Here is a 24,789-nt window from a genome sequence, read left to right as displayed (position 1 = left end):
ATTATTCTTTTTTCCTAGGTAAGCCACAGAATGAAAATCCTGGAGACTCTTCATCTTACATCTATGAAGCAGTTCTTGCAGACGGTGAGTTGAATTCCCCTTGCATTTACTCAAATAAAGCCAGTACTCTTCAGAAAATTAAATTTGTTTTCTTATATTTTGTCAGATGTGAAAGGCAATAAACTAACCTTACCATAGCTTACAGTTGTGTAGAGGAACATGCCTTGTTCTCAAATGTCCACCCATCCATCTATACCCACACATTCCTGTGAGGAGTGTGAAAAGGGGAGGAGATTCAACAGGGATGTTTCCTTTTTCCTTTAATTTCAGAGTAGAGAAAAAGGAAGACATGGAGAGCTTTCCTTTTCTGTTCCCAGCATGAGGAGTTTTGCTTGTAGTAAAGAGAGAGCTAATTTGAAATTTCGGATAGATCAGTCCTACTCGCGTTACATTTGCAGCACTGTTCATTGGCAGCCAGTGGTTGGGAGAAGCCCTGCATCACAACTTCTGCTCCTGTTGACATTTGCCGTTCTTGTTTATTTATATATGTGAAAGCCCATAAAGAGTCTTAGTAGGGAAAACAGACTGGCAAAATCTCCACTTGCTTTTAGTAAAGAGCTACATAACATGTTTCCTATCCCCAGTTCTTACTTAAATAACTTTATTTCTGGGTTGACACTGTTGTGAAGTGATTGGCTTAACAGCACCAGCATGCTGACTGATGGAAAAAGACAAGTAAGTTATTTTGGAATTCCTGGCATAGCAGTTCTGTGCTGCTGGACTCTGAGGTTACTGGCTCTGTGGGTCCGTTTTGCTGGTGAGGTATAAGAGCAGAAGGATGCTGCAAGCTCACTGGCTCTTCCTTACTGGCACAAATTCAATATACATGTCAGTGATATATGGAGTTTAGAATTTTAGCTTCTTTAGTTAGTTTCAAGACACGAGCATCAATTTGTGTGCTTTTAAATACTCCAGTCATTCCTGCTTAGCATGCTTTGGTTCACAATGCAGAAGAATCTTGGAGCATGTGGATTGGATTCCTTTCAGATAAAACTAAAAGGGAAAGTGCACTCAGGGAGCTCACTGGGTGCACTTCAGACACTAAAAGGTGTGCATCCTACAGGTCCAGACCAGAACTAGTTGGAAATACGCCCCTTTGAAATGTGTATAGTGTGGAAGGGAGTATTTAGCGCCAACTGTTTTTCTCTACTAAATCTTCTCCTGTTAGTTCCCCCTCCTTTCTGATAGGGACTGTTTGTGACTCTCTTGGCATCTTGGGTGTACTGGTGTGATCTCAAGCAGAAAGCTGCTGTAAAGCTGCACTGTTTTATCCCTGCAGAACTATTGTCAAGGTTTCTAAGGATGTCTCTTTTGGTCCTGTGTTGAATGTGCCATGGGTCAGTGCACTGAAGAAGTTCGTTGGTATAAAGAAGGCTTTTTGTCATTACTGGCTCATCATCCAGGTGGTCCATAAGCTGGCATCACTGTTCCTCTCATTCATGATCATGATGTCCAAAAAATGAGACAGTAAAAGAGGGAATGGTCAGAGAAAACAGAATCCCAAGAAAAGAAAGGACTGGGGAGATGTTCCTCCAAGCTACTCCCACTTTAAACCCTGACTCTTTTTATATGAATCCTTTTTTGCTTTATACGGGGACTTGAAGAGAAGCTTTAAGTCTAAGTTTCCCATCAGCTGAATGGTTGATGTTGTAATAAAGTGAATTGAGGATTTTCCAGCTGAGAAAGTCTTGCATTAAAAGCAAAAATTTCACTTGAAATCTTTGCTGAAGTTGCCTTGACCACAGTTCTCAGTCAGCTTTTGGCAGTCATCTTGATAGCACTGATCGTATGTAGCTTCTGCTGGTTAATGATGTCTAGTTATTGCTAAGAGGACCAAAGAGATTCTCAATTGCTGTGATGAGTGAAAGGACCAACTAGAAAAGAGAGATTCCCAGTAATTGTATCCTGTATGTGAGGTTAAGACTGACTCCCGAATGAGTGTAAGGAAATATGTGGTCGACATTTCTTCTGTGGTGGTGCAACAGGGAGCAGTTATCTGATACCACTGCAGAATTTTGCAGGGAAAAGTAGCCCAAGAAGTGAAATGATTGCAGTTTCCAAGATTCAGCACGTCAGTCTTTACAAAGCCAAGAAAGATAAGACAGCAGCTGCAAATAAGCCTGTGTTTGCGCCTTGCAGAAAGTAGGTGAATCTTCAGGTAACCAGACAGAATTTGACTTTGGATGAACTGTGAAAAAATGTTTCCAGGGACTCTCCTTCTCTTTGCTTCTTCCTAATAAGAAGGAAGTGTATGCAGTGCTAAGTTGTATGTATGACACAAAACAGAAGTGTCAGGAGGGATTATAAACCAAGAAAGGATTTTTGCTAGAACCCTGAAAATTCAGAAGAGAACAGCACTTTATGTAAGGTCTTAAGTGGAGACTGATATGCTGAAAGCTGAAGTTTGTTTTGAGTATGCAGATACTGTACAAAAGAAAGGATAAGCTAAGAGAAGACAGAATTTAGACTTGAACTGGAATGAAAGTTGAACAGATCAGAAGTATAAAGCTAAATGAGAAATCTAAAGCAACAATGGTGGACAGAGCAGTGAGTGGATGACAGGACGTATTAAAAGAAACCCAAAACAAAACAAACTATATCCAATAAAGCAAAGATAGGTAAGGAATGAGCAAGTGCTAACAATCAATAAGAAGTGATTGACTAAAGTGAATTTTGCAAGGCCTTGAGGGAAAAGGTCAAACAGTACATTGGAAAATGGAAAAACAATATGATCACTGAGATCCTTTGGGGAAATATGAGCTACAAGCAGATGTGAAAACAATTGATTTGCTAGTGAGTGATGGAAAAGATCCAGTTATGGAATACTAATCACCATGATATGAATGTATGAGGATTCATTCCTGTTGGTGATAACTGAACAACTCAGCTCTTTAGCCACTCACAAATGTTGTTATGTGTTTACTTTATTTCTGGTTTCTATATAAGAAAAGTAGACTTAGTTTTATTACTAGAAAGCTGTATTTTGAGAAATTCCCATGTGGTTCCTCAGAAAATTTTCTGGTCCCCAAAGAATCATTATTTATAATTAGTACTAAGTTTAGAAAAGCAAAGCAATCTTACTAGGATCTGGGTATACAGCCTTGTAACCACACAGATAAAATGTGAATGCATTATTGTGGAATTGGCATTCATTATTTTACCTGCAAAATAAAGCTACCTCAGATTTAGATACCCATTAGGTGATATTCAGCTTCAAAAAAGGCTGTTCCCCTTCTTTGAAACAGCTTTGTCTTTTTTAACAGTTGCTATTAAGGCTTGTATCCTAGCACTAATTAACTGAACCAATTAGGGATGGGCAAGTGGAGCACAAAAAGATGATTTTAAAGTGTAATAGCTGTCCACCTAGACAGATGTCTGTTGACAGCAGACATCTTTTGGTCCTGCTCAGAGGTCTCATCAAACTAACATGTATGTGCATACTGCGTTACCTGTACCCTTTACAAAACTAAACTGGAGAAAGGCCAGTACTGTGTAACAAAATAGATGGCATCCCTTCTGCAGATAAAGAAGAGCTATCAGAGTACCTCTGCTATGCTATTCTTTCCTACAATTCTATCTGAAATCCTGTTGTAGTAAAATGTGCTTATTCTGGTGTCTAAGTGTTGGATTCAAGGACAGTGTCTTAAAAGAGAAAGACCTTAGATTACTTTCCTATTCATAACCCTAACAAAAGGAAAATAATCAGGAGTTAGAGAGCAAGCATGATTTTCAGATGTGTCTAAAAATATCACTCTTCATTGTGTTCCTGAGAAAGCAGCGTACCTTTTAGCCTGCTTTAAGGGTCAATAGATTTTAGCTATTTCAAACCAAAGGTGGGAATAAATTGCAAAGCAGCCTGTCCCCTAGTGAGTAAGTCTTGCTGACAATTCACTTTTTTTTTTTCCTTCTTTAATACCAAATGTGTCTGGCGTGAGTCTTTCCGCTGACAGCAGCTGTGGCAGCATGGCACAGGGAGACATGTGGTCTCTTAGATAGACAAGTCCCACGTAATTTAGACCTGCACAGATCAAGAACAGCATCATAAATTTCATCCAGGCATCGATAAGAGCCCTGTGCAAGTATTGGAGCTCTGCTGTCATACTCAGACTACGATACGCTATTTGGTAAATGAACTACTGCAGTCCAAGCTAGCTTCTGTTACCAGATTGATTTAAGGGATGCTATAACGTGGAGTATATTGAATTGTGTCAGTAAACGTTTGGATACTATCAATGATATGTATCCTGTACTTTGAGTAGGACGAAGGCTGAGAATGCCAGCTACCAGTGTCTCTCCCCCCCCCAGCCTCTCCCAATGCAGTTGTTAAAGGATTTTTCAGTTATGTTAAACTTCATGACCTTCCAGCCATGTCATTTTTTGAACTTTGATGACTGTAAAGAATATTCTTCATCAAGAGAATAGCTTCAAACATGGCCAAGAGGGGAAAGTTTGGCTACTCACTAGTAGTTCCTTGAGGGTGATATCTGTAGAATCTTAAACCCATATTCAGCCTGAAATCTGAGCTTTTGGCCTGCCTGCCAGGTATGCTTCCCTGAAATATGACTTGATTCTAAAATGCTCCTCTCTAACTGTATTCTTTTATATCTAGTAATTCAAAATGTAGCCACGTGCCACTTCTGTGTCCAAGCACAGTGTGCAGTTTGTGCCAGGCCAGTTATAAGAGGCTTGAAATGTAGTTTAGAGATAATAGAGCCACTAGGCAGCTGCAGCTAACCCCTTTGGAATAATAAGGAAGTTGCAGGACCATTTTATCAGGCAAACAAATTTTGGAGGTCTGCTCACAACCCTGGATGCCTCTGCTATCAGTCCTTTCGTCTTCAGTGGTAATTTGAGTCAGCAGCAGGAGGATAACCTGTCCCTGTTGTTGTAACAGCACATCTCAGATTTTGGGCAATGTTTAGTGCTGTATAATCCTTCACTGAAACAGAGCTGAGATATGTGTGTGCTGGTACCACAGAGAAATGGAACAAAAATGCCAAAGTGTTCTTACTGTGGTAGAAGTCTTTAATAAAACATTAGGCTTTAATAACAGAACTGCTGGTGCACACAGAGGGCCAGACTTCAGCTTGCTTCTCCCTGGAGAAGTGTCGTGGTTTAACCCCAGCCGGCCACTAAGCACCCCACAGCTGCTCACTCACCTCCCTCACAGTGGGATGGGGGAGAGAATCAGAAGGGTAGAAGTGAGAAAAATCATGGGTTGAGATAAAGACAGTTTAATAGGTCAGGCAAAAGCCACGCACGCAAGCAAAGCAAAACAAGGAATTAATTCACCACTTCCCATCGGCAGGCAGGTGTTCAGCCATCTCCAGGAAAGCAGGGCTCCATCATGTGTAACAGTTACTTGGGAAGACAAACGCCATCACTCCGAATGTCCCCCCGCCGCTTCCTTCTTCTTCTCCCAGCTTTATATGCTGAAGCATGACATCATATGGTCTGGAATATCCCTTTGGTCAGTTGGGGTCAGCTGTCCCAGCTGTGTCCCCTCCCAACTTCGTGTGCCCCCCCAGCCTCCTCGCTGGTGGAGTGGGGTGAGAAGCAGAAAAGGCCTTGGCTCTGCGTAAGCAGTGCTCAGCAGTAACTAAAACATCACTGTGTTACCAACACTGTTTCCAGCACAAATCCAAAGCAGAGCCACATACTAGCTACTATGAAGAAAATTAACTCTACCCCAGCCAAAACCAGCACAAGCGGCAGCAGGATGAAAGTATCCAGAATGTAGAAACTGGAAATAACAGGCTTGGGCTCCATCAACAGTTCTGCTCAGCACCTAAATGACCTCAGGCAGTAGTTATTATTTCCAAACTAATCAGTGTGCCTAATAGTTTAGAAACTCTCTGGGACAGTCTCTTTAGATTCTATGTGTCTAAAGCTCAGCAGAGTGGTCATATTATTAGTGCTGCTGCTGCAGCTGAAAATCATAGAATTGATTGCATTAAAAATAATAACATGAATTGATATTTAAAGATAAACTTATTCCCAGAAAGCATCTAAATGTATGCATCCTAACCAAAGCACTGATTTCTGAGTTTAAGACAAATCTTTCTTCCAAGCCACAGACCAGTTAGGAGCTAGTTAGTTGTCATAACCTTAGATTGCCTCTGTATACACAGTTAAAATCATATGGAAGTGTATATATATATGTGTATATAAATGCCTACAGTTTCATGCATATTATTTCTTAAAGATTATTGATAAATTAATGGTAAATTGGGTTTTGCTGTTTTGGAGTTATTTGAAGGCAGGATTTTTTGTTTTCACTATCAGATCCGATATGGCTACACATAATAAGACTTTTATATTGTGTTTAGATGCTTTTATGATGACTCCATTAGGCTACAATTATATCAGAGTGGTAAATTGTTGTGTACAAAAACATACCCGATAGTACAAGAACAGGGGGGTATGCACCTTCACAAACAATCTTTGCCTACAGCTATATAGTAATGCATAAAACAATAGATGGAGGGGGGTGTCCAGGGATTGCTCTGTTACGGGAGTGAAATAGATGTGAATGAAAATTACAGCACCATCAGTTGCTAAGATGACATAAACACCAACTCCAAATATTCAGAAAAGGAAAAACTGTTCTTCATAGCTTTTAAAGGAACTGTCAATTTGATGCTCATTTGCGAGAAAAATTGTTCACCATAAATAAAGTAATAGAAACATTTTGGAGACATGGGCAAAATAGGCCAACTCGCAGAAAGCTACTGTTTTTGACAGAACTACTCAACCGTGCAGGAGAAACTGGGACTGAGAATGCTTTTGAGAAAAACAAAGATAACTGTCAATGTATTTGCAAAAGGTAGATGATTCAGCATAGAGAGAAACATTATTTAAAGCTTGTTCAATAATGAATATGTTTACCTTGGTCTGGAATTTATATATGGTAGAAAACAAATGAAAGAAATTAAGATTTGAGTTAGATGTTTATATGTTTGAGTATGTGTTTAATAATTTTCTGTGATTTTTAGGAACCTTTCCATTCCTAAGCCCTCTCTCACCATCAGTAAGAGAAAACTTTTCAGCAGAGCAGAAAAGGGGATTTGCTTTGAAATCATATCTTAGAAAGGGCTTATGGTAAAAATGAGTAAATCCTGTGTTCATGCTGAGGAAAACAGGCTCATTGAATGAAGCCCAATGTGGTGGATATTTTCTGTCTCCATGTTTCTCATAGCCTTTCTCAGGTCATTCATAAAGCAATTTATGCAGTTAGAGGCTGCCTTTCCATCCCACTCTGCTGCACTCTCTGCTGAGTTCATACAGCATTTACAAATACCCATACTTTAAGAGGATTAACTTTCATAAATGCCTATGATAAACTTATGGTGGATTGCAGGAAGAATATTATGTGCCTAAGTCTTTTTTCTTGATTTTTCCACATTACAGAAGGTTACTTCATTTTTTTCTGTGTGGCTCACACGTGTTTCACTTTAAGCTTTTGAATTGCACGAAAGTCACTTATACACAAGCACCTTTTGAATTGTACTTCACAGATCCCAGTAGGACTACCTCTGCCTTTACCTCACATCATGCTGGGGAGTGGTCCTACCATATTACATGCTCCTGCACTTAAATGATCTGCTGAATTTAGCGTAAGTGCTCTTCCCCGTAATCCTCTTTGTTTTAATCTTTGACACTGGAACACCCTGTCTTTTCTTTCACATGGCAAGTTGGCCACATGTGCTTAATTACCTTTCCACCTTGTCATCTGCCTAACCTGATTTGCCAATATTTCTCATCCTCTTATATGTTGTTTGATCTAGGGATAAATTAGGACCTTTTTTGTGGTGCAGTTTCAGTTCTTCAGCAAGCATTGCTTTCGCAAGACTTGAGGAAGAACTGAAATTTCTAAAGCTAGCAGGCATTTTGCTTTTGTAAAAGCAACTGAATTTTGGCTGTGAGATTCGTTCCATGGGTAGCCTTAGAAAACACATAAATCTTTCATGAGTTTGTTTTCTGCTATTTTTAATACCCCAAATCTGTCACATACATTGTTGTCTCAAAACATGTAGCAAGTACCAAGTAATCAAAGACAGAGACAATTTATAATCCTCATGTAGAGAGCAACAGGCATAGCTAAAGAGTGTATTTGAAAAGTTAGAATTTGGGGGATGGGGGGGGGGTTGGATGTGGCATGAAATTTGTTCAGAAGCCATGGTGAGGCATTAATTGTTGAATCCACAAGAGACTAGAGAGGCTTCATTAAAATTTCTCCGTTTATGCTAAGGAATGCAATTTCAAAGTCATTTCATGAATTCAGTTAAAAATGTTAAATTGAAAGCAGTAATGCATTCCAAAAGGTTTTGTGTAAAATATACCAAATTGATGTATTGAAGTTACATGAATTAAGAGAGAACATTGAAGTAAAATTGAAAACATCAGCACTGTGCCCAATGAAGTGAATAACTGTTACAGTAAATGTGTGCGATATTTTATTATTTAAATATGAACTTAAATTTAAGATCAGTCCTTTCAATGTGACCATCAGCAGTAGATATTTGTCAAAAGTAAGCCAACAAAAGTAACCTGATGGAAATGGAGCATTACCATCTATAATAGATGATAATTCCCAGTAGGACTGCCCTGAATACCCAAGGGAAGATTATCATAGATTTTCCTTTCTTTTTAGCTTCTAGCTCATAGTGCTGTCTAAGCATCATTAGCTATAGTTAATAATTTCTTATACTTCGATCCTACAAGAAAGGGTCCGATTTTATTCATCCATTATTTTAATCAGTACTGCTACATTTTAAGAACTACACAAATAGGTCACCATTATATAAAACGTTAAAAGAACACATTCTCCAAGCAACAAATACCCTTTAGTAAGTCCTCTCTCTTAGATATTCCAGCATTATAATGATGTTCCTTGTATGTTCCTTTTAAGCTAATCTTCACCTACAGTTGTAATTTCTTGTTAAATGATGATTTTTCTGAAAGCCTTAGCAATTAGTGGAGCTCCCTAGCCCTTGCTTTCAGGTTAAAAGCAAGACTGTAAAGCGGATTCACAGTGAAGATGTCCAAAATGTAAATGTTCAAAAGACTTGTACGTCAGGCAACACCTTCTCCCCACATTAAACAAACATTGCTCCATTTGTGTTACTAGAATCTCATTACTATAGCATTAAACCCTTATGAGCTACATTGTTTTAGTTAATGCCACCAAGCCAAGGCTTGCTTAATCTCTGGTGTATTGCTAAACAGCATTTAAAATAACACTTCACGTGGTTGTTTCATGTTCCACATTTTAGGACAGATAGTGTGCAACTGCTGGCAGGAATCTGAGTGCTGGAGATGGTGGCTTTGGAGCTTGGTTATTAAATATATAGTAGTGATAATATAGATCCCTGTTATTCTTGGACTGCTGTACGTGGCTTTCATTGATTGTCAGGTAGACCTGATGTTTAGTGAAAGAGGTCTTGCTTAATGGTTTTTAGGTAATAAATTGCTAACCACTTTCACAGTCAGCAGGGGAATCCCTCATTCTCTTAAATATCCAAGTCTTTGATGTAAAAGCCACATTTCTTAATAATTTGTCTAAACTCTAGGGCTGTGCAATCCCAATACTGACTGGGTTGAAGTCCTGATATTGTAGTTATATGTCACTAGGCATAATAAAAATATTAAAATGCAGTTAATGTGGGAGGAAAACATTATCCTAATTTAAACCAACTTGTCAGCACTAGCATTAACCTTCTCAGTAGGTGAGTTATTGTGGACGTTAAAAGGTGGAAGTAACTACTGTCATCTTGGATAAGTAGAGTGCAGACTGTAGAAATAAAGCTGTCATGAACTTCACATAGATTAGAATGCATCCACATGATCCTTGAAGAACGATCACTGACAGAAGGCTGACATCCGAGAATCCAGCGCTTACCAGATTTGTTATTCAGTCCTTTCATTTTGTCATCTGATAATGAAACGTTTCTTGTCTTTGCAAGACTCCTTTGCCTAAAGTGGCAGAAAAAATTTCAGAAGCAGCAACTCATATGAGTTGTCTTCTGAAGTAAATTCTATGCACTTAAGATTTATGAGTGACTTAAAATATGGACATATAATATTCCCCAAGTACGTGCTGTGGGCATACAGTATCCTAACTGTTTTCCTCAGCAAGGGTTCAGGCCTTCCTTTTTCTGAAGGGCGGAGCTAAATAAAGTCTAGTCTTCAGAGTGATAATCAGAGAAATTAAAGTACTTACTTTTTGAGCTGGAATAGTTAAACTGCATTGAACTGTGGGTGGATTCTCATTCAGAATCAAAATAGCCTTTGTCCAGTGTAGCCTATTTAACTTTCAAAATAAATTAAAGCAAATGGAATTAAAATTACTTCAATTCAGCAAAGTATGTCTACACATAGGTTCAGTGTAATTTTACCAATCTACACTAAATTCACAGCTTAAATTCAAAATTACTTTGCCTTAAAAGCATGAGAATATAAGCAGGAGTAGGCTGGGAAGATTTTACTAGTTGGTGATGCACATTGAACCTGCCCTTTATTTTTGTCTTTTTCTGAGATCTCTCTAACAATCAAAGCACATCTCTGGAAAAAAAAAATTCTACATCAGACATAACATACCCATGTTTCTGCAATACATTCCCAGGCATAACTTCACTTGGCAGGCACATTTATTATAGAAGAAGTTTATTAAATCTATGCTTTCTTAAGCAAGGCAAGGTTGGTAAGGAAAGGGAACGTTCTCTATCAGACAAACTGGTACATATGGGGAAAATAAAGGCAAGCAAGAAGTGAGAAAACTTAATTGTGAATTACCAACACTGATGCTGAATGGAAAGAGATCTGTGCCACTTAGGAGCACTGTGTGGTTTGTGTACCTCAGTCACTTTGGGACTTCTGGAAAAAACTCAAAATGGCTGTGGTACTTGTTTGAGCAAAGCCAAATTGCTAGTGTTCTGTATTCTGCCCATCACTAATTTATGTTAATATTCTACATCCATTTAAGAGGAAAAGATGTGCCTGAGAAGTTATTTGTGTCCTTGAATGTAATTGACTGTGAGTGTTCCATAATTTACAGTAATACAAGATACTGTTGATGTCTCTCAGGATGTTTTCTCACCAGCCAGTCAAGATTTTTTAACTCTGAGCTGCTTGGAATGATATCATTAATCTAACAAGGTGACTGCAATATGCTGGGTAATCCTGCGTGATGAAGAGCTGCTGCAGTCCTTTGAGATGGGTGGCAAGAGCATTTTGTACAGGGTAATAGAGTGTCTGGAAAGGAGTAGTAATGATACAGCTGAGAAGTAGCAGGTGTGAAGAATAGCTTTTCTAAAACACAGGCTTAGTCAGAGCTCTGCAGATGCAGTTGTCAGTTCTTTTATATTTCCTCATTAAAATTCTGTGATTTGGTGAAAGAGTCACTATTGCTCTTGGGCCTTTACCGGTACAGCAAAACAGAAAAGAAACTGGTTGCATGCTATCTGTATGACTGGCATAGCATTTCCAAACCCAGAATATCCTACACAAAAAATGTATGCCTTCAGTCCATCATTTTGTCCATGAAGGAAGGCAAAGACCATGGAGTCTGTGTCAAGGAAATCTGTGTCTACTGTCATGGTTACCTGGTCACAGGTATCTGCACTCACATAAATCCTTCCTGTAGACAGGTAGGTGATGTTGTAAACGTGTAGCGTGTCCTTGTTTACATATAGGGGAAGAAAGAATGGTAAAAATCCCAGTTTATCCCAGTGTATGAGTTTGTTCTTCTGAGACTACAAAACTGGCTGATCTCTGTGACCTCGTTGGTCACAACCATTTTGGTCTAAAGGCCGTGTCCCTTTTGACTTTAGTAAGATGAAGCATAGAAGAAAAGCCTGTTCATGTAAATAAAGGGTGCAGGATCAGAACTTCAGAGGCAAGCTCTTTATCAAAGGGGGAAACCTCACCACATTGACATGAAAAGGAATTTTGCCAGACTTTCATGCGGCACCCTTAATGTGACTCCAAATGCCATATGAGTAATATGTTGGAAACCACATCATTGCCATGTTTTGTTGATCTGGGATTATTAACCATGTCCTCATTCCACATTATTTATTTCAGATCACCAGATTAGCTCTGATGTTAACTTGTCAGATGTCAGGGGAGCATCAGAAAAAATGGACCTCAGTTTTAAAACAGAGGTACTTTCTGAAACATTAGAAACTAACGAGCAGTCGATATTGGTGCTTCCAGGAAGAATACCATGCGAGGTAAGGTTTTTCAATGCTAAAATCTTTGGGATAACAGTCAGTGTTCTTCTCCTCTTCCTACCTCATTCATACTACAACAGTTTTGAGAACAAATAGCAGATAGGGGGCCAAAATGAGAGTGCACTGAGACTCCAGTGAGATTTATTTTGCCTTTGTGTCACATCCACACTGCAGCCAAAAGATATGCAAATAAAATAGTTTTGAGACAGCCTCTGAGGGATTTTCCCTCTTAGAATTATTTGGCAGCTTGCGTAGAGATATTACTGTCGTGTGGGCCTTGTAGTTTAGAGGGAGCATGTAGTCAGGCACTCCTTGAGAGATACAGAGTGTCTCTTGGCAAGAATCCATGATGGGCATATGGGTACATGCATATGTGCCCATAACACGAGTTACACAACAAGCGCTTGTGTGAGCATATACCTTGTCTGATTTTAAATTAAATCAGAAATATTCGTACATACATATCTGCATGCATATCCGATGGACACAAATGTTCATATGTGTTTGTTTTTAATCAGAGTTGCTGTGAGAAAATATGTGAAAATGTAAACAGAGGAAGTGCAATATCTGGCACTGCATTCCTTTCTATAAGTGAGTGGCCACGGTCAGATATGGAGGCTGTGGTGTACATGGAATATCATGTATTTTGCTTGCTATCTGTCTTTCAAAGATGACTTACATTATTTCATTGTTGAGATCAGTACAGTTCTAAGCCAGTAACATTCCCTCTGGTTCAGGAGGCAGTAGAGGGGTATTGTCTCACATTACCTGCGGCTTCTGTCTTACTTTATTGCCAGTTCACTGTAAGAGTTTAAGTGAGTCTAAAGTATTTTAGGTTCTTCTTATTAGGCTGAATGTCATTCTTCTAGACTATAAAGTAGAATGGTCTTAGAAAATGTAACAATTCACCTACATATGCATTTAAAATACTGTTTTAAAATATTGTTAGGTAAGCTGAATTTAAAATACTACCTTAATTGTATCATTTATGTCAGTAAAATACTAAAGGATAACACTGAGATAGCATCATGGTTTGGTATTATGATTTTTTTGTATCAATCTGTTGGTAAAGGAACTTTCCTTCCAACTTATGTTTTCATTTGCATTTTACACTCTCAGTATAATTTTCTGAAGGACTAATGGGAATTTATTTTAATTTTATAGAACCCTGGTGAAATATTCATTTTGTTGAAAGATGAAATAGATGATGAAACTTTAGAAATTGAATTCATAGCAGATAATCAACGAATTAGGACACAGCCAGCCTCTTGGAATAAGAAGGTCAAGTATATGAAAGCCTTAGGTAAGAAAAACATTCTTTACCTTTAAGTAAACAGAAAATTTTGGACTCCCTTCACTTTTTCTGATAAGTAGTTTCACTTCCCACCCATATTGTAGGTGTTTCCTATACATGGGTTTTGCACACAGAACATTAATAATGCAGAGAAGCAAGGCCTTATGATTTATGGGAAACTAGGTTCTATTAGATTGGTTTTGTGTGGTTAAATGGCAGGTGGCAGTCTTAAAATGTCATTGATTAGTCACAGATGAACATTCTTCAAAATCACTGCCATAAAACACAAAGCTAATATTCATTTCTTATTCCTCTATTAATAAAATGTTTCATTTTATATTTAACATAGTAAATTTGGTTATACTCCTCTCTATAATTCTTACTGACACAGGAAATAATTTCTTTTCTTTATTCATGTCCATGCCATTTCTCTGTATCACTCAGCTCTGCTGGTTTCTAATGTTTTTTACAACTGCTCCATCCTTAACTAGTTGCCAACAGTTTCAACTATATAACAACAGTTTCTCTTAGGAAATCTGTGCAGATTTAAGGGCCACACCTATCCCCACTCACTTGATGTGAGTTAAGAATTAAAAAATTTCTCACCTAAGTGTTCAGAGTGTAGCTTGCTACTGCACTGCATGCTTTGAATTCCCAAAGGAACTTACATAATATCTTATTCTAAAATCACTGCAATACAACATAAGATAGGAAGAAATATATGTACATAGGCTACAATATTCAACAGTGCCTTCTTGGAGCTATGTTTGGGTAATTTTGTGGCCTGATTTTCATCCTGAACACTGTCGTGAGACGATGGCCGCATACAGCCTGAGAGTTCTTTATCACTGTGGTGGTACAGAGAGGTTGTTTGTACAGACCTGTTTGGGAAGTGCATCACCAACAGGAAACTTTCATCTCTAACTGCATTTCAGAGAAGGAAAGCTGAAATCCTCCATCACAGATCTTAAAAGATTCTTCCAGAATTATTCTGTAAGAACATTGTTGATCACAGAAGGTTTCTATAGAGGATGAAGAAATAAAATATGAACAGTAGATGAAACATTATGAAAAATTTGGTAGAGCTGCAGCCCAAGTTTAATTTTGTTTCTTATATCATTTGTATTTAAAGCTTCTCTCTGTAGGCTTTTTTCTGTTTTAAAATCTGGAAAAGTTGGAAGTTTGGGAGTACCATTTTTTAATAAGGGTCCGGCTGATCTGACCTTATAAGAATTTTTTTTTTTTTTTTTTAAAAGCATTGGGCCAGTTTCCATTTAAGTGATTTAAGGTGATGTTCTATTCATTTAGTTTCTTTGGCCCTATTACTCTTCTCCATTTTCAGGGTTGCCCATTTTTATCACTCCTTTGTGGGTAGAGTTAGAATTTTACAAATACCGTGCTAGTGCTGGTATGGTACAGCAGGATGCCTACCACAATGAATACTAATGAATTATAAAATGTGCTCATAAAGAGGGCTCATGCTGCATATGCAGAGCAAGTCACACTTAAGTAACAGACTGTACAAATGCCTCTTTCCTTTGCTTTTACTAGGTAAACAACTGGAATGGAAGTAATTATACTGCAATTTCTGCAGCCTGGTTCAAATCCAATTTTGAGAATCTTGCCTGCAATTAAGAAAAATGTTTCAAAAGATGAATAGCAATTCCACTATTTGTAATAAATGAACTTTTCCTTAATTTGTAGGCATAAGGGAGCTGATTATAGGTCATCAGTCTATCAAAGGAAAGTTGGAAATTTGAAGCATACTGTTTTCATCTCCTTTCTAACATGAAGCAGTACAATAGCTTTGTTTTATACAGATTTACAGATATGTATTTTCTTTTGTCAGCTTTTTAATGTTAGTCTGAAAGACCTGGATAAAATACACTGAATCATCTGTGAAATGTAAATCCAGTTCATTGACTCTATGCATTTTCTGTGCTACTTTCCTGTTCTTTTACTCATTCCCCAAGACCTCTGGTCTGCGACTGTACAATATTTTCAGCTGCTGTTCTGATTTGTGTTTTATAAGATTTTCCCGCTGGCCCTGTATATGTAAATGTCTACTGTGGGGGAGTCATTAAGACCACAGCGCAGATTGAGTACTATACTGCACTAGAGGAAATTGAGCACATTTTTAAGAAAGTGGCTGACCCGATAGCTTTCACTTGTCAGGTAAGTTGACTTCTGCATTTTTAATAAAAAAAAGTAGAATATAAGTGGCTATATGAGCTAAGAGATAATACACAAACTTTTGATTACACACTAATGAGTAATGGCTCAATAATAGGCTCAGGCTTTGAGATGTTGAGTTGTAAGCAAGTCAGGCGAGTGAAAACAAATTTTCTCTCTTTTTTTTGTTTTTGTTTAGAGAGTGATATAAATATTCTTTGTGCTGTATATGCCCAATGAACAACATCCTGTGTTACAGAGGATGAAAATAATAAACAGTAGCAATGTCCCTCTCCATTTAAAGTGTTCTTTTTAGTATGTTCTAAAACCAATAGAAGCAAGTAATCTTAAATCACATTGTATTTGGAGAATTATTATTCATTCACCAGCAAACGGGGTTTTTCTGGCATAGCTTGTATGGAAGACAGTAGGTTGCTATTCATATAGAGTCCATTTACAGCTGCTGAATTATCATTCATGTGGTTTGCTGGTTGCCATGCAGATTCTTTGCATATATTTAGAAGAATTCAAGTTTTGAGCTGGTTTTTAAATCAGCACAGCAGGCTGCAGTGCTCTGCAGCATGTCCTTTGCCAATGGCACATACAAAATAATAAGAAAAGAAAGCATCTATTAAGAAAGGATGGAATCTCAAGTACCATTTTTTGAATGGTGGGTAGCCCAAGCAGACTTGTCATGATGTCTATATTGTAATTGCAAAGCCAGAACAAAAATAATAGTCTGTGTTTCCAGTGCAGACAGTCTCATTTTCCTGTGACAAATCTACCTTATCTACAACCTAAGGCATTACACTCATAACGAAAGGATTAATAAAAAATGATGTATTGCATTATTAGTGTTCTGTTAAGGATGGGGGTAGATTCCTTCCAAGTACAAGTCACTTCTGTTCTAAGAAAACAGGCTGTTGCACAAGAAAAATAGTGCAACTCTAAGTACAAGTGCATTCTTAAAATCATTACAGTATCCATCATTCTTTAGCCTGTATTTTGAAGGACATCAAAGTAAGCTTCTAACAGGTTTGATTTAAAACTTTATGCATAAGAAGTGTGTCATAATTATTAAAATAATTATAATTAACATGGTAACCTAGATACCTACAACACACCTGGTATTTCCACTGGAGAATTATTTGTGTTATTCAGGAGTTTGACCCTTCATTTAACCAGTGTGACTGATATTTACTAAGACACATGCAATTCAATTTATATTCAAATGCAAAAATAATTTTGTGCAGAACTGTAGTGCACACCAGGAAATACAGCTGAAGTGTATGACTATCAGGTGTGTGTAACAATTTCCTCACGTTTACTCATCTGGATAATAAGCAAGCATTTAAATGAGGAAACACTGTTTGCCTGCTCTTAATTTTATTGTTTTGGCAACTGAAAAATTAATGCAGAGAAAATTTTTATAGTCTGGTCGGTTTTAGAGTCCACACAATATCATAGCTGCTCTGTGGGAAAGTATATTAATTCTTTTGTAAGTGTACATATGTGTTGGAAGATTTGTCATCATATTTAATGATACCAGCTGGGCCACAGAGTGAGATACACTGACTAGCTAGGTAGCTAAACTATTTCCACAAAGTTTTAAAATACTTTAAGGTCTCATGTAAACCTGATTTAATGGCAATAAGATACATCATAAAGATGCAATTTACAGAACATGATTTAACTTAATCTTTAAAAATATGTCCACACAGGAAAAACAGAACAAACTTGATACTAATTAGAATTCCCATCAAGTAGCAGGACTAGTAGTAACTTTTATTTAACCAGGATAATTAAAACCTTTGAGACTATCAGCTTATTTGCAAAAGTATCCTGGGGCAGCAGTGGTTTATCTACGCAAAGAAACAATCAAACACAATGGAAAACAAAATTAAAATAAAATAGAAAAGCTTACAGTAATTATTGATCAAAGCAATATCACTCTGTGGTTCAAAGAAAAGTTCAAGATTTTCACAAATGCTTGCAATCTGAGAAGTATCACTGTATTAAAATTCTGTGATGAAAGCAAATTGCTACAGTAATGCATGCCAAAGACACAATGCTTTGGTAAAATGCTTTCATTGTATTGTATATTGAGTTGCCAACCCTTCCAGCTACTTCAAGATGCTGTAGTCCTTAAGATTATTGTCCCCTTCTCCACTTTGTCCCCCAGTAAAGCCTAACAGATAAACAAAACCCCACAAATAGGCTTACAGCTATCCATGCCTTTTACTGATGGTCAGGTCAGTTCATGTATCTTAGTGGGAGACCAACAAAGTATGGTACTCCTGTACTTATGAATTCCTCTTTTTAGAGAGGAATTAAAACTAACACTAGCCATATTTTAGATTAAATGTATTCTAAGATTTTTACAAATCATTTTTTTTGGATGAAATTATTTGCCACACCTGATAGATTGTAATTTTCTATGTTCCGTATTTGTCTGAATTTAAAAAGCATTTACCAACATTAGCAAGACATTTTAAACAACCAAATAAATATTTGAAATGTAAGGAAATAAACAGTAAAAAATGAAATAAGTTTCTTGCATAAGTTTTGAAAGAAAAAATCTGCGATTTCATAGTAAAGTAGGAAGAGTTGGGATCATAATAACTGAGTCATAATGCTGAATGAACTTGCTCTCAGAATATATGAGGGTGGGCGTTGGCTAAAGGCCATAAATTTTTTTGTTCTCTCACTTTCATATAATTCTACATTAAAGAAACTCTCTAAGGGAGTTTGTGTTCTTACAGTAACCTGGTGTACAGACTGATTTTAAGGTTCTTATAATTCATAATTAAACTTTTTCATATTTTGTTTTTTACTTTTCATCAACTTCTCATTTCAACATTCTGCTGGATTTACGTGCTATATTGATTTTTCTCTCAGACTTTCTACCAAATGCAACTATTGATTCAATTATTTACTGTTAGGGTTTCCTGGTACAGATTTCTTAGGTTTTCAAAAAAATTGAAACTAAGGTCATATCCTTATTACTGAAATTGATAGATTCATGTTAGTTTGAGTCACTTAGAATACCTAGAGAGATTCAGGAAGTCTTTATGACAAACTGGTTGAATAATACTCCTGTTATTCTGAGAGACTTGGTATCGATGCTTTTATCATAGTTATCAAAGAGGATTCCGGTTACAGTGTGTATTGAAAAAGAAGAATGAAAATAAACTGCAGCCTTTTCTATGAAAACTTGTAAGAAATAGCTATATGACATATGTGGTGATATTATGTATGCGCCTTTACCTGATCCCCAGAGATACTTCCTTTGAAACTGTTTTTAATATTTCAATCTTCTAAACCATGTCAGCAGCTGTTATTTTAAAATGTTTGTTTCTTTTCCTCTAAGTATTAAATCTCTCCATATTCTATCACTGGCTAAAATTGTCAGAAATACCTAAGTGATTTTTAAGCCTAGCCCATTGTCTCTGGCAGAAGTAACCTAGATATTGAAGTGCACATGAAGTAGTGTCTGATACGTAAGAACTACTGCAGAAGTTCATCTTTATGTAAACGTGACCTTGTTAGTACTGCTAAAGCCAGTGAGAAATATGTTAATTTACTGGCTGTGTATGCTCTGTTTCAGTGACACACATTTTCAGGGCTTTGTTAGCAGTTATTAAAGAATGTAGATCGTCTCATTCACAAAAGTAGCAAAATAATGTGCTTGGTCATCTCCTTTTTCAAGGATATTTTTGGAAGCCCAGGTGTGATGGTCAACACTTGGGGCTTCTCTGTTGTTCACAGCTGTGTCCTGTTGCTCTGAAAAGGGGGCGAGGGAAGTGAGGTAGTGCCTACACGTGGGAAGGTCATACTGGGCAAGAACAGGCTGGTGGTGATGAGCTCTGGGGCAGGTAGTAGCACTTGCAGAAGGACCCAGATGGAAGAGCGGGGTAGAGAGCAGCTGGCTATGCTTCAGACAGCATGGAAAGAATTGCCTACAAACTCACTAGCTTGATTCCCAGTGGCTCCTGGAAAGAAGAGCTTGCCTGCAAGGACACAGGGAGAAAGTAATGCTTTTACTTCTTTTCTGTCATGTTTTAAATCTTTATTCAGATAAAGTGTGGGCTTTCTCGAATTCCTGACTGGCTCAGTGTTCCCTTGCAGTGTGCCTAACTTTAAATACAGTTTTAATTCTGTTGGCTTTGGTGAAGCTTCAGCATGAACTTTAGGCATGTAGCGTTGTTGGGATTTCTTGGGAAGATTTCATGGGCCTGTAGAGACCTGGGTAGGTGTTGTGGTTTAACCCCAGCCGGCAACTAAGCCCCACACAGCCACTTGCTCACTCCCCCCCTGGTGGGACGGGGGAGAGAATCAGGAGGGTAAAAGTGAGAAAACTCATGCATTGAGATAAAGACTCAATAGGTCAGGCAAAAGCCGCGCATGCAAGTAAAGCAAAACAAGGAATTCACTCACTACTTCCCATCGGCAGGCACGTGTTCAGCCATCTCCAGGAAAGCAGGGCTCCATCATGCAGAACGGTTACTTGGGAAGACAAACCCCATCGCTCTGAACATTCCCCCCCCAGCTTTATCTGCTGAGCACAATGTCATATGGTCTGGGATATCCCTTGGGTCAGTTGGGGTCAGCTGTCCCAGCTGTGTCCCCTCCCAACTTCTTGTGCCCCCCCCCCCGCCTCCTTGCTGGTGGGGTGGGGTGAGAAGCAGAAAAGGCCTTGGCTCTGTGTAAGCCCTGCTCAGCAATAAGAAAAACATCCCTGTGTTATCAACACTGTTTCCAGCACAAATCCAAAGCAGAGCCCCATACTAGCTACTATGAAGAACTTTATCCCAGCCCAAACCAGCATGGTAGGGTACATCAAAATATGTAAATACAGCATACTTAGAGTCTGTAAGTGGTCTGGAGCAGGACTGGGCAATAAAGTAAAAGTTTCTAAACTGAATTCCTTCTTGGGGGAGGTGACCTTTGTGGTGGTATGGAGCTGGATAGTGCAGAGTGGTCCTATTGCTAGTTCTGTTTCACTGTTATTTCTGCTGTTATCTTCACATAAATACTGAAACAGGCCGTCCTGTATGTGAGATAAAAGACATTAATATAGAAATTTTTTTTTTAATAACTAAACTAGATTTTCCTACTGTGTCTTTGTTGTAGTGTAGCAGAACAAAGCTACTTGTTATGGTTTAGTTAACAAGGTAGCTTGTTAAATCATTGCTTGAGCCTTCAGATTTTAAATCTCTGGAATAAGAGAGAAAAATTGAGGTGGAAAACTTGAAACAAATTGCACTGATAACTCTGTATAAGAAGTGTATTGTGCCTGACTTGGAAATGATAGAAATGGATAGGCTGGTCATCAGAAGGCAGGCCTGTTAAAAGCATGAGAAATTTAGCTCTAATTTAATCTGTTGCCTTTGGGAGATCAGACAGTCTAATTGCTGCCTGTAAAAACTGAGCTAGCCTGGCGTGGTTAAGCCATGCAACTGTTTATGGCCTTGACAATTTTGCTGCAAGTTCCTGAAGTTGCTTGCTTTTCTCATTTCAAGAACTTGCTCCATCTCAGATTGTGAAATCTTGTTTTCTGACTGTGAAACATTGTTTTATCCCATGTAAATTCTGTTGTCTGACTGCAAAGTAAGAGCTATAGGCCCTTAAGGTACTCTTCCCCCAAACTTCTGCCTGAATAAAGGGTAGGAAGAAGGGTTCCTGCCACAATCCATATTAAAAAGCAGAGGAGCTTTGTAGGCAAGATTACCCCGACTGCTTGCTGAAAAGAGACTGTGGGGTGTTTATTTGGCTTTGATATACAAGACAGCCTGAAATGAATTCTGTCTGAAATTGCTTGTTGGGCATTTCAGGACTGATGATAAAAGGCAGGTTGTGTTGGGATGGTTTTTGTTTGTTCATTTTCTTTTGAACAGAGAGGGCTAGATAGGTAGCAAAATGTGTAAGGGGTGTCCCTGCCATTTTAAATGGAAATTAAAAATATTACTTCAGGTTTAGTTTGTCTAGAAGCCCACCTATATGTTCATTCTCTATATAGTGGAATTTCTGCTATACAGTCACTTCAGTGAATACCGGTGGTTTTGACCCTCTTCATGGCACAGTATCTGCATATACACTCATCTGAGCTAGTTCCTGTGGTGGTGTTTATTTTTGTTCTACTCTAGACTGAACTCTATTAAGGTTGTATCAATGATGATATAATATCTAAGAAGACCTTCTTGGAATAAGAGAGAATAGTGTGGTTTCCTAACTGAATTTTAATATTATTCCTCTTAATAATTTTTAAACAGAATGTGGTTATTCATGTTAAGGGTGAGGGGGTGATAGATATTTGGGAGGTTTTGCATGTCCTTTCTCAATTCACACTGTAAGTCTGGTACTCAATTTACCTCTTTATTCTAGAACAAGCCTTAAAGATCTTTTTTCTAGGCAGAGTCTTTTTTTTTTTTTTTAATGCTTATTACTTTGGTTATTGTGGACTAAGTTATGTATTCATAATTATTGAATAACAAATACAGAGAATGTAATGTGACGGTACAGAAGGGGTGAATTATGGAAAGAAATAGGTCACAAGTTACTAAATATAGTGGGTTTTATGTATTATAATCAATATTGGAAGGGCCAGTATTAATTATGGGAAAAATAAACAATCATATTTTATTATTTGTAGCTGCCTACCTGCACAAACTTGTCTTCTAATTCTGGGTAGGACATAGATGAAATTTATATCCTGCCTGTGTACTCAACATTTTCTGATCATATCACACTTATTTTCTTACTCACTTTTAACAGCCTCAGGAATTAAACTTCATGTTTCATCAGTAGACCCCTCTGTCCTTTTCTCCTCAGCATGTCAGTCACAGAGTTTCTTTTTAAGTTTATATGCTAAGTGTGTCTGTAGATATTCCCTGTTAATGAGCCCAGAATTGTCTTGACCAGAAACAGTTCAGCTATGGGAAGGCGAACTTTAACACAGGGCTGCTGACAGAGTAAACCAACTCCTCCTGAGCACTTCTCTGCTGTGGCTGAGCTCCTTCTGGGGCAGCACAGACTAGACTAGTGCCGTAGTACTTGGTGTAAAACATCCTTACTGTTCAAATCTTTGTAGTCATGCTTCTCTTGTCACACCAAGCAAAGAAACAATTATGGTTACCCTGAGAGTCGTTAGGAATAGATCTTGGCCTTCTGTCCAGAAAGAGGCAATCAAAAAAAGATCTCATAGCAGTCAGTGAGGATTTCCCTTGTCTAAAGACTATGTAATTAGTAGGAAGCTAAGCTAACTGGTTGCTCTCAGTTTCTTAATCTGTCAGCAATGTTATGCCTTTGCTGATGGAACTGAAGCTGTTTCCCACCTAGCAAAATACGTGAACTTAATGTAAAGGTTTTGGGTAACAGAGAGCCGCTGTAGTCTTTAAACTCATCCTGAATTACTGCTGTAGTAAGACCTTGGATTTATTGGCACCTCACATCTGTCAGAACAGTTCCTGGTTATTACACTGCATTGTAGCTAAATTGAGAGTTGATAAACACAAATCTTCCTGCCCTTATCCTTCATCCAGAAGTTTTTAGTAATGGCTGAACTTCCTAAGTTATAATACCTGGTTTTCTTCAATTGGATCATGTTATCATGATCCTTCTATATTAGAATATCTCTTCTGTAGCTTTCAAAAACTGTGCTGCTCTTACTAAGAGTGAGTTTGTAGTAATACAGTTTTGAGTGATTTGATTCACCACCACTCTGAGGATAAAGTTAAAAATACATATGCAACAAATGCCCTAATGTTTTTTTCTAATTTTTTTTGTTTTTTCTTTTAAACAGGCTTTTAAATTTTCTTCTGTAGAGAAGCTGGACAATGTTCTGACTTTGTTATTGAAAAGCAAAATATCTGCTTATGAATTCAGCCTGTTCCAAAGTGAAGAAGAGCACTATCAACAAGCTAGTGAGTCACTTCTTGTGTGCGTTTATTTTTATTACTGATGCTATGGTTATTACTTATAAATGTTAATAAGACAATCTTTAAGTATTTAAAGCCACTAGTGAAATGGAGGAATCCACAATAAAGACAACATAACCAGGAAAAATGGGAAAAAGAATTCTGTAAATCATTACCTCATGACTCAGTACTATGTATTTATACTTGTCTGGATGTTTGATCAGCTTTGGATTAACTGCAGATTGACAGCTTTACAGCTGAGCAAATTTATACTTATGGAGAAAACAGGCAATAAGAGACATGACGAGATGCCTGTACGTTATATATTTTTTACTAATTGCTCTTTTGCAATACAATTTAAACTTCACTTTCTCAAAGTTTGGTGCTATAAAAAGAAAATCAGAAAGATTTCTCTATCTGAAGAGAATGGATGGCTTTTGAACTTAGAACAGCACTAAACTTCTCCATTCGCTTTAGTACCTATGCACTTAATAGTTTCCAGTACTTCTAGCCGAAAGATAATTATATTATTTTTAATTAAAAAAAAAAAAAGGCATCGTAGTGAGTTAAAATAGGATGTGTCTATAAAGTAGACACACTATATGCACAATTCAGTAGTATATGAACAGAAGCTGCTGTTTAGTAGCAAATGGAGTGTCCAGGTTGAATTCATTAACCACTTATTAAGGATTCAAACTGGTTTGTAATAAACCAAAAGTGTGATTATTTAGCTTGTGTTTTGAAAGCATCATTATGATGTTACTTCAGATGTGTGCTAGACTTCAGCTTTTCTAAGAAACTTTTGGGAAAAACAAAAGCCAAGAAAATGTGTTTCCCTTCTGAAATACATAAAATTTGGTTTTGAGTCTTTGAGTTGTTGCCTGACTCCTGTTTTGTGTACCTGGACTGTGGTTTTGAGAGAAAATAAGCTCACTACAATCAAGTACAACATAATACTTACTTCTCATGACCAAATATAACAAGTTTTGAAGGTAGCTCTACTGTGATCACTATCATGCTTCCTTTCCTTTTCAGTAAGGTTTCTTTGATGATGGAATTCACCCCTCTGTACTAGATAAACATGATTCCACTTGTATTCTAAAAATGAGCTTAA

General features: G+C 37.6%; 1 protein-coding gene across 1 annotated transcript in view; it reads left to right on the top strand.

The window, feature by feature from the left end:
• The window catches only part of BANK1 (B cell scaffold protein with ankyrin repeats 1), a 162,316-nt gene that overhangs the window by 37,674 nt on the left and 99,853 nt on the right, over window positions 1-24,789 (top strand). The window contains exons 3-7 of the mRNA XM_052775516.1: window positions 19-84; window positions 12,145-12,293; window positions 13,458-13,596; window positions 15,620-15,762; window positions 23,561-23,681. Of these exons, the coding sequence (XP_052631476.1) occupies window positions 19-84; window positions 12,145-12,293; window positions 13,458-13,596; window positions 15,620-15,762; window positions 23,561-23,681 (618 nt within the window). The remainder of the gene's footprint in view (window positions 1-18; window positions 85-12,144; window positions 12,294-13,457; window positions 13,597-15,619; window positions 15,763-23,560; window positions 23,682-24,789) is intronic.

The sequence above is a fragment of the Harpia harpyja genome, chromosome 2 (genome assembly GCF_026419915.1).
Source record: "Harpia harpyja isolate bHarHar1 chromosome 2, bHarHar1 primary haplotype, whole genome shotgun sequence".
Classification (NCBI taxonomy): domain Eukaryota; kingdom Metazoa; phylum Chordata; class Aves; order Accipitriformes; family Accipitridae; genus Harpia; species Harpia harpyja.
Note: the sequence above shows the minus strand (reverse complement) of the source record. Positions and strands in the feature narration are given on the sequence as shown.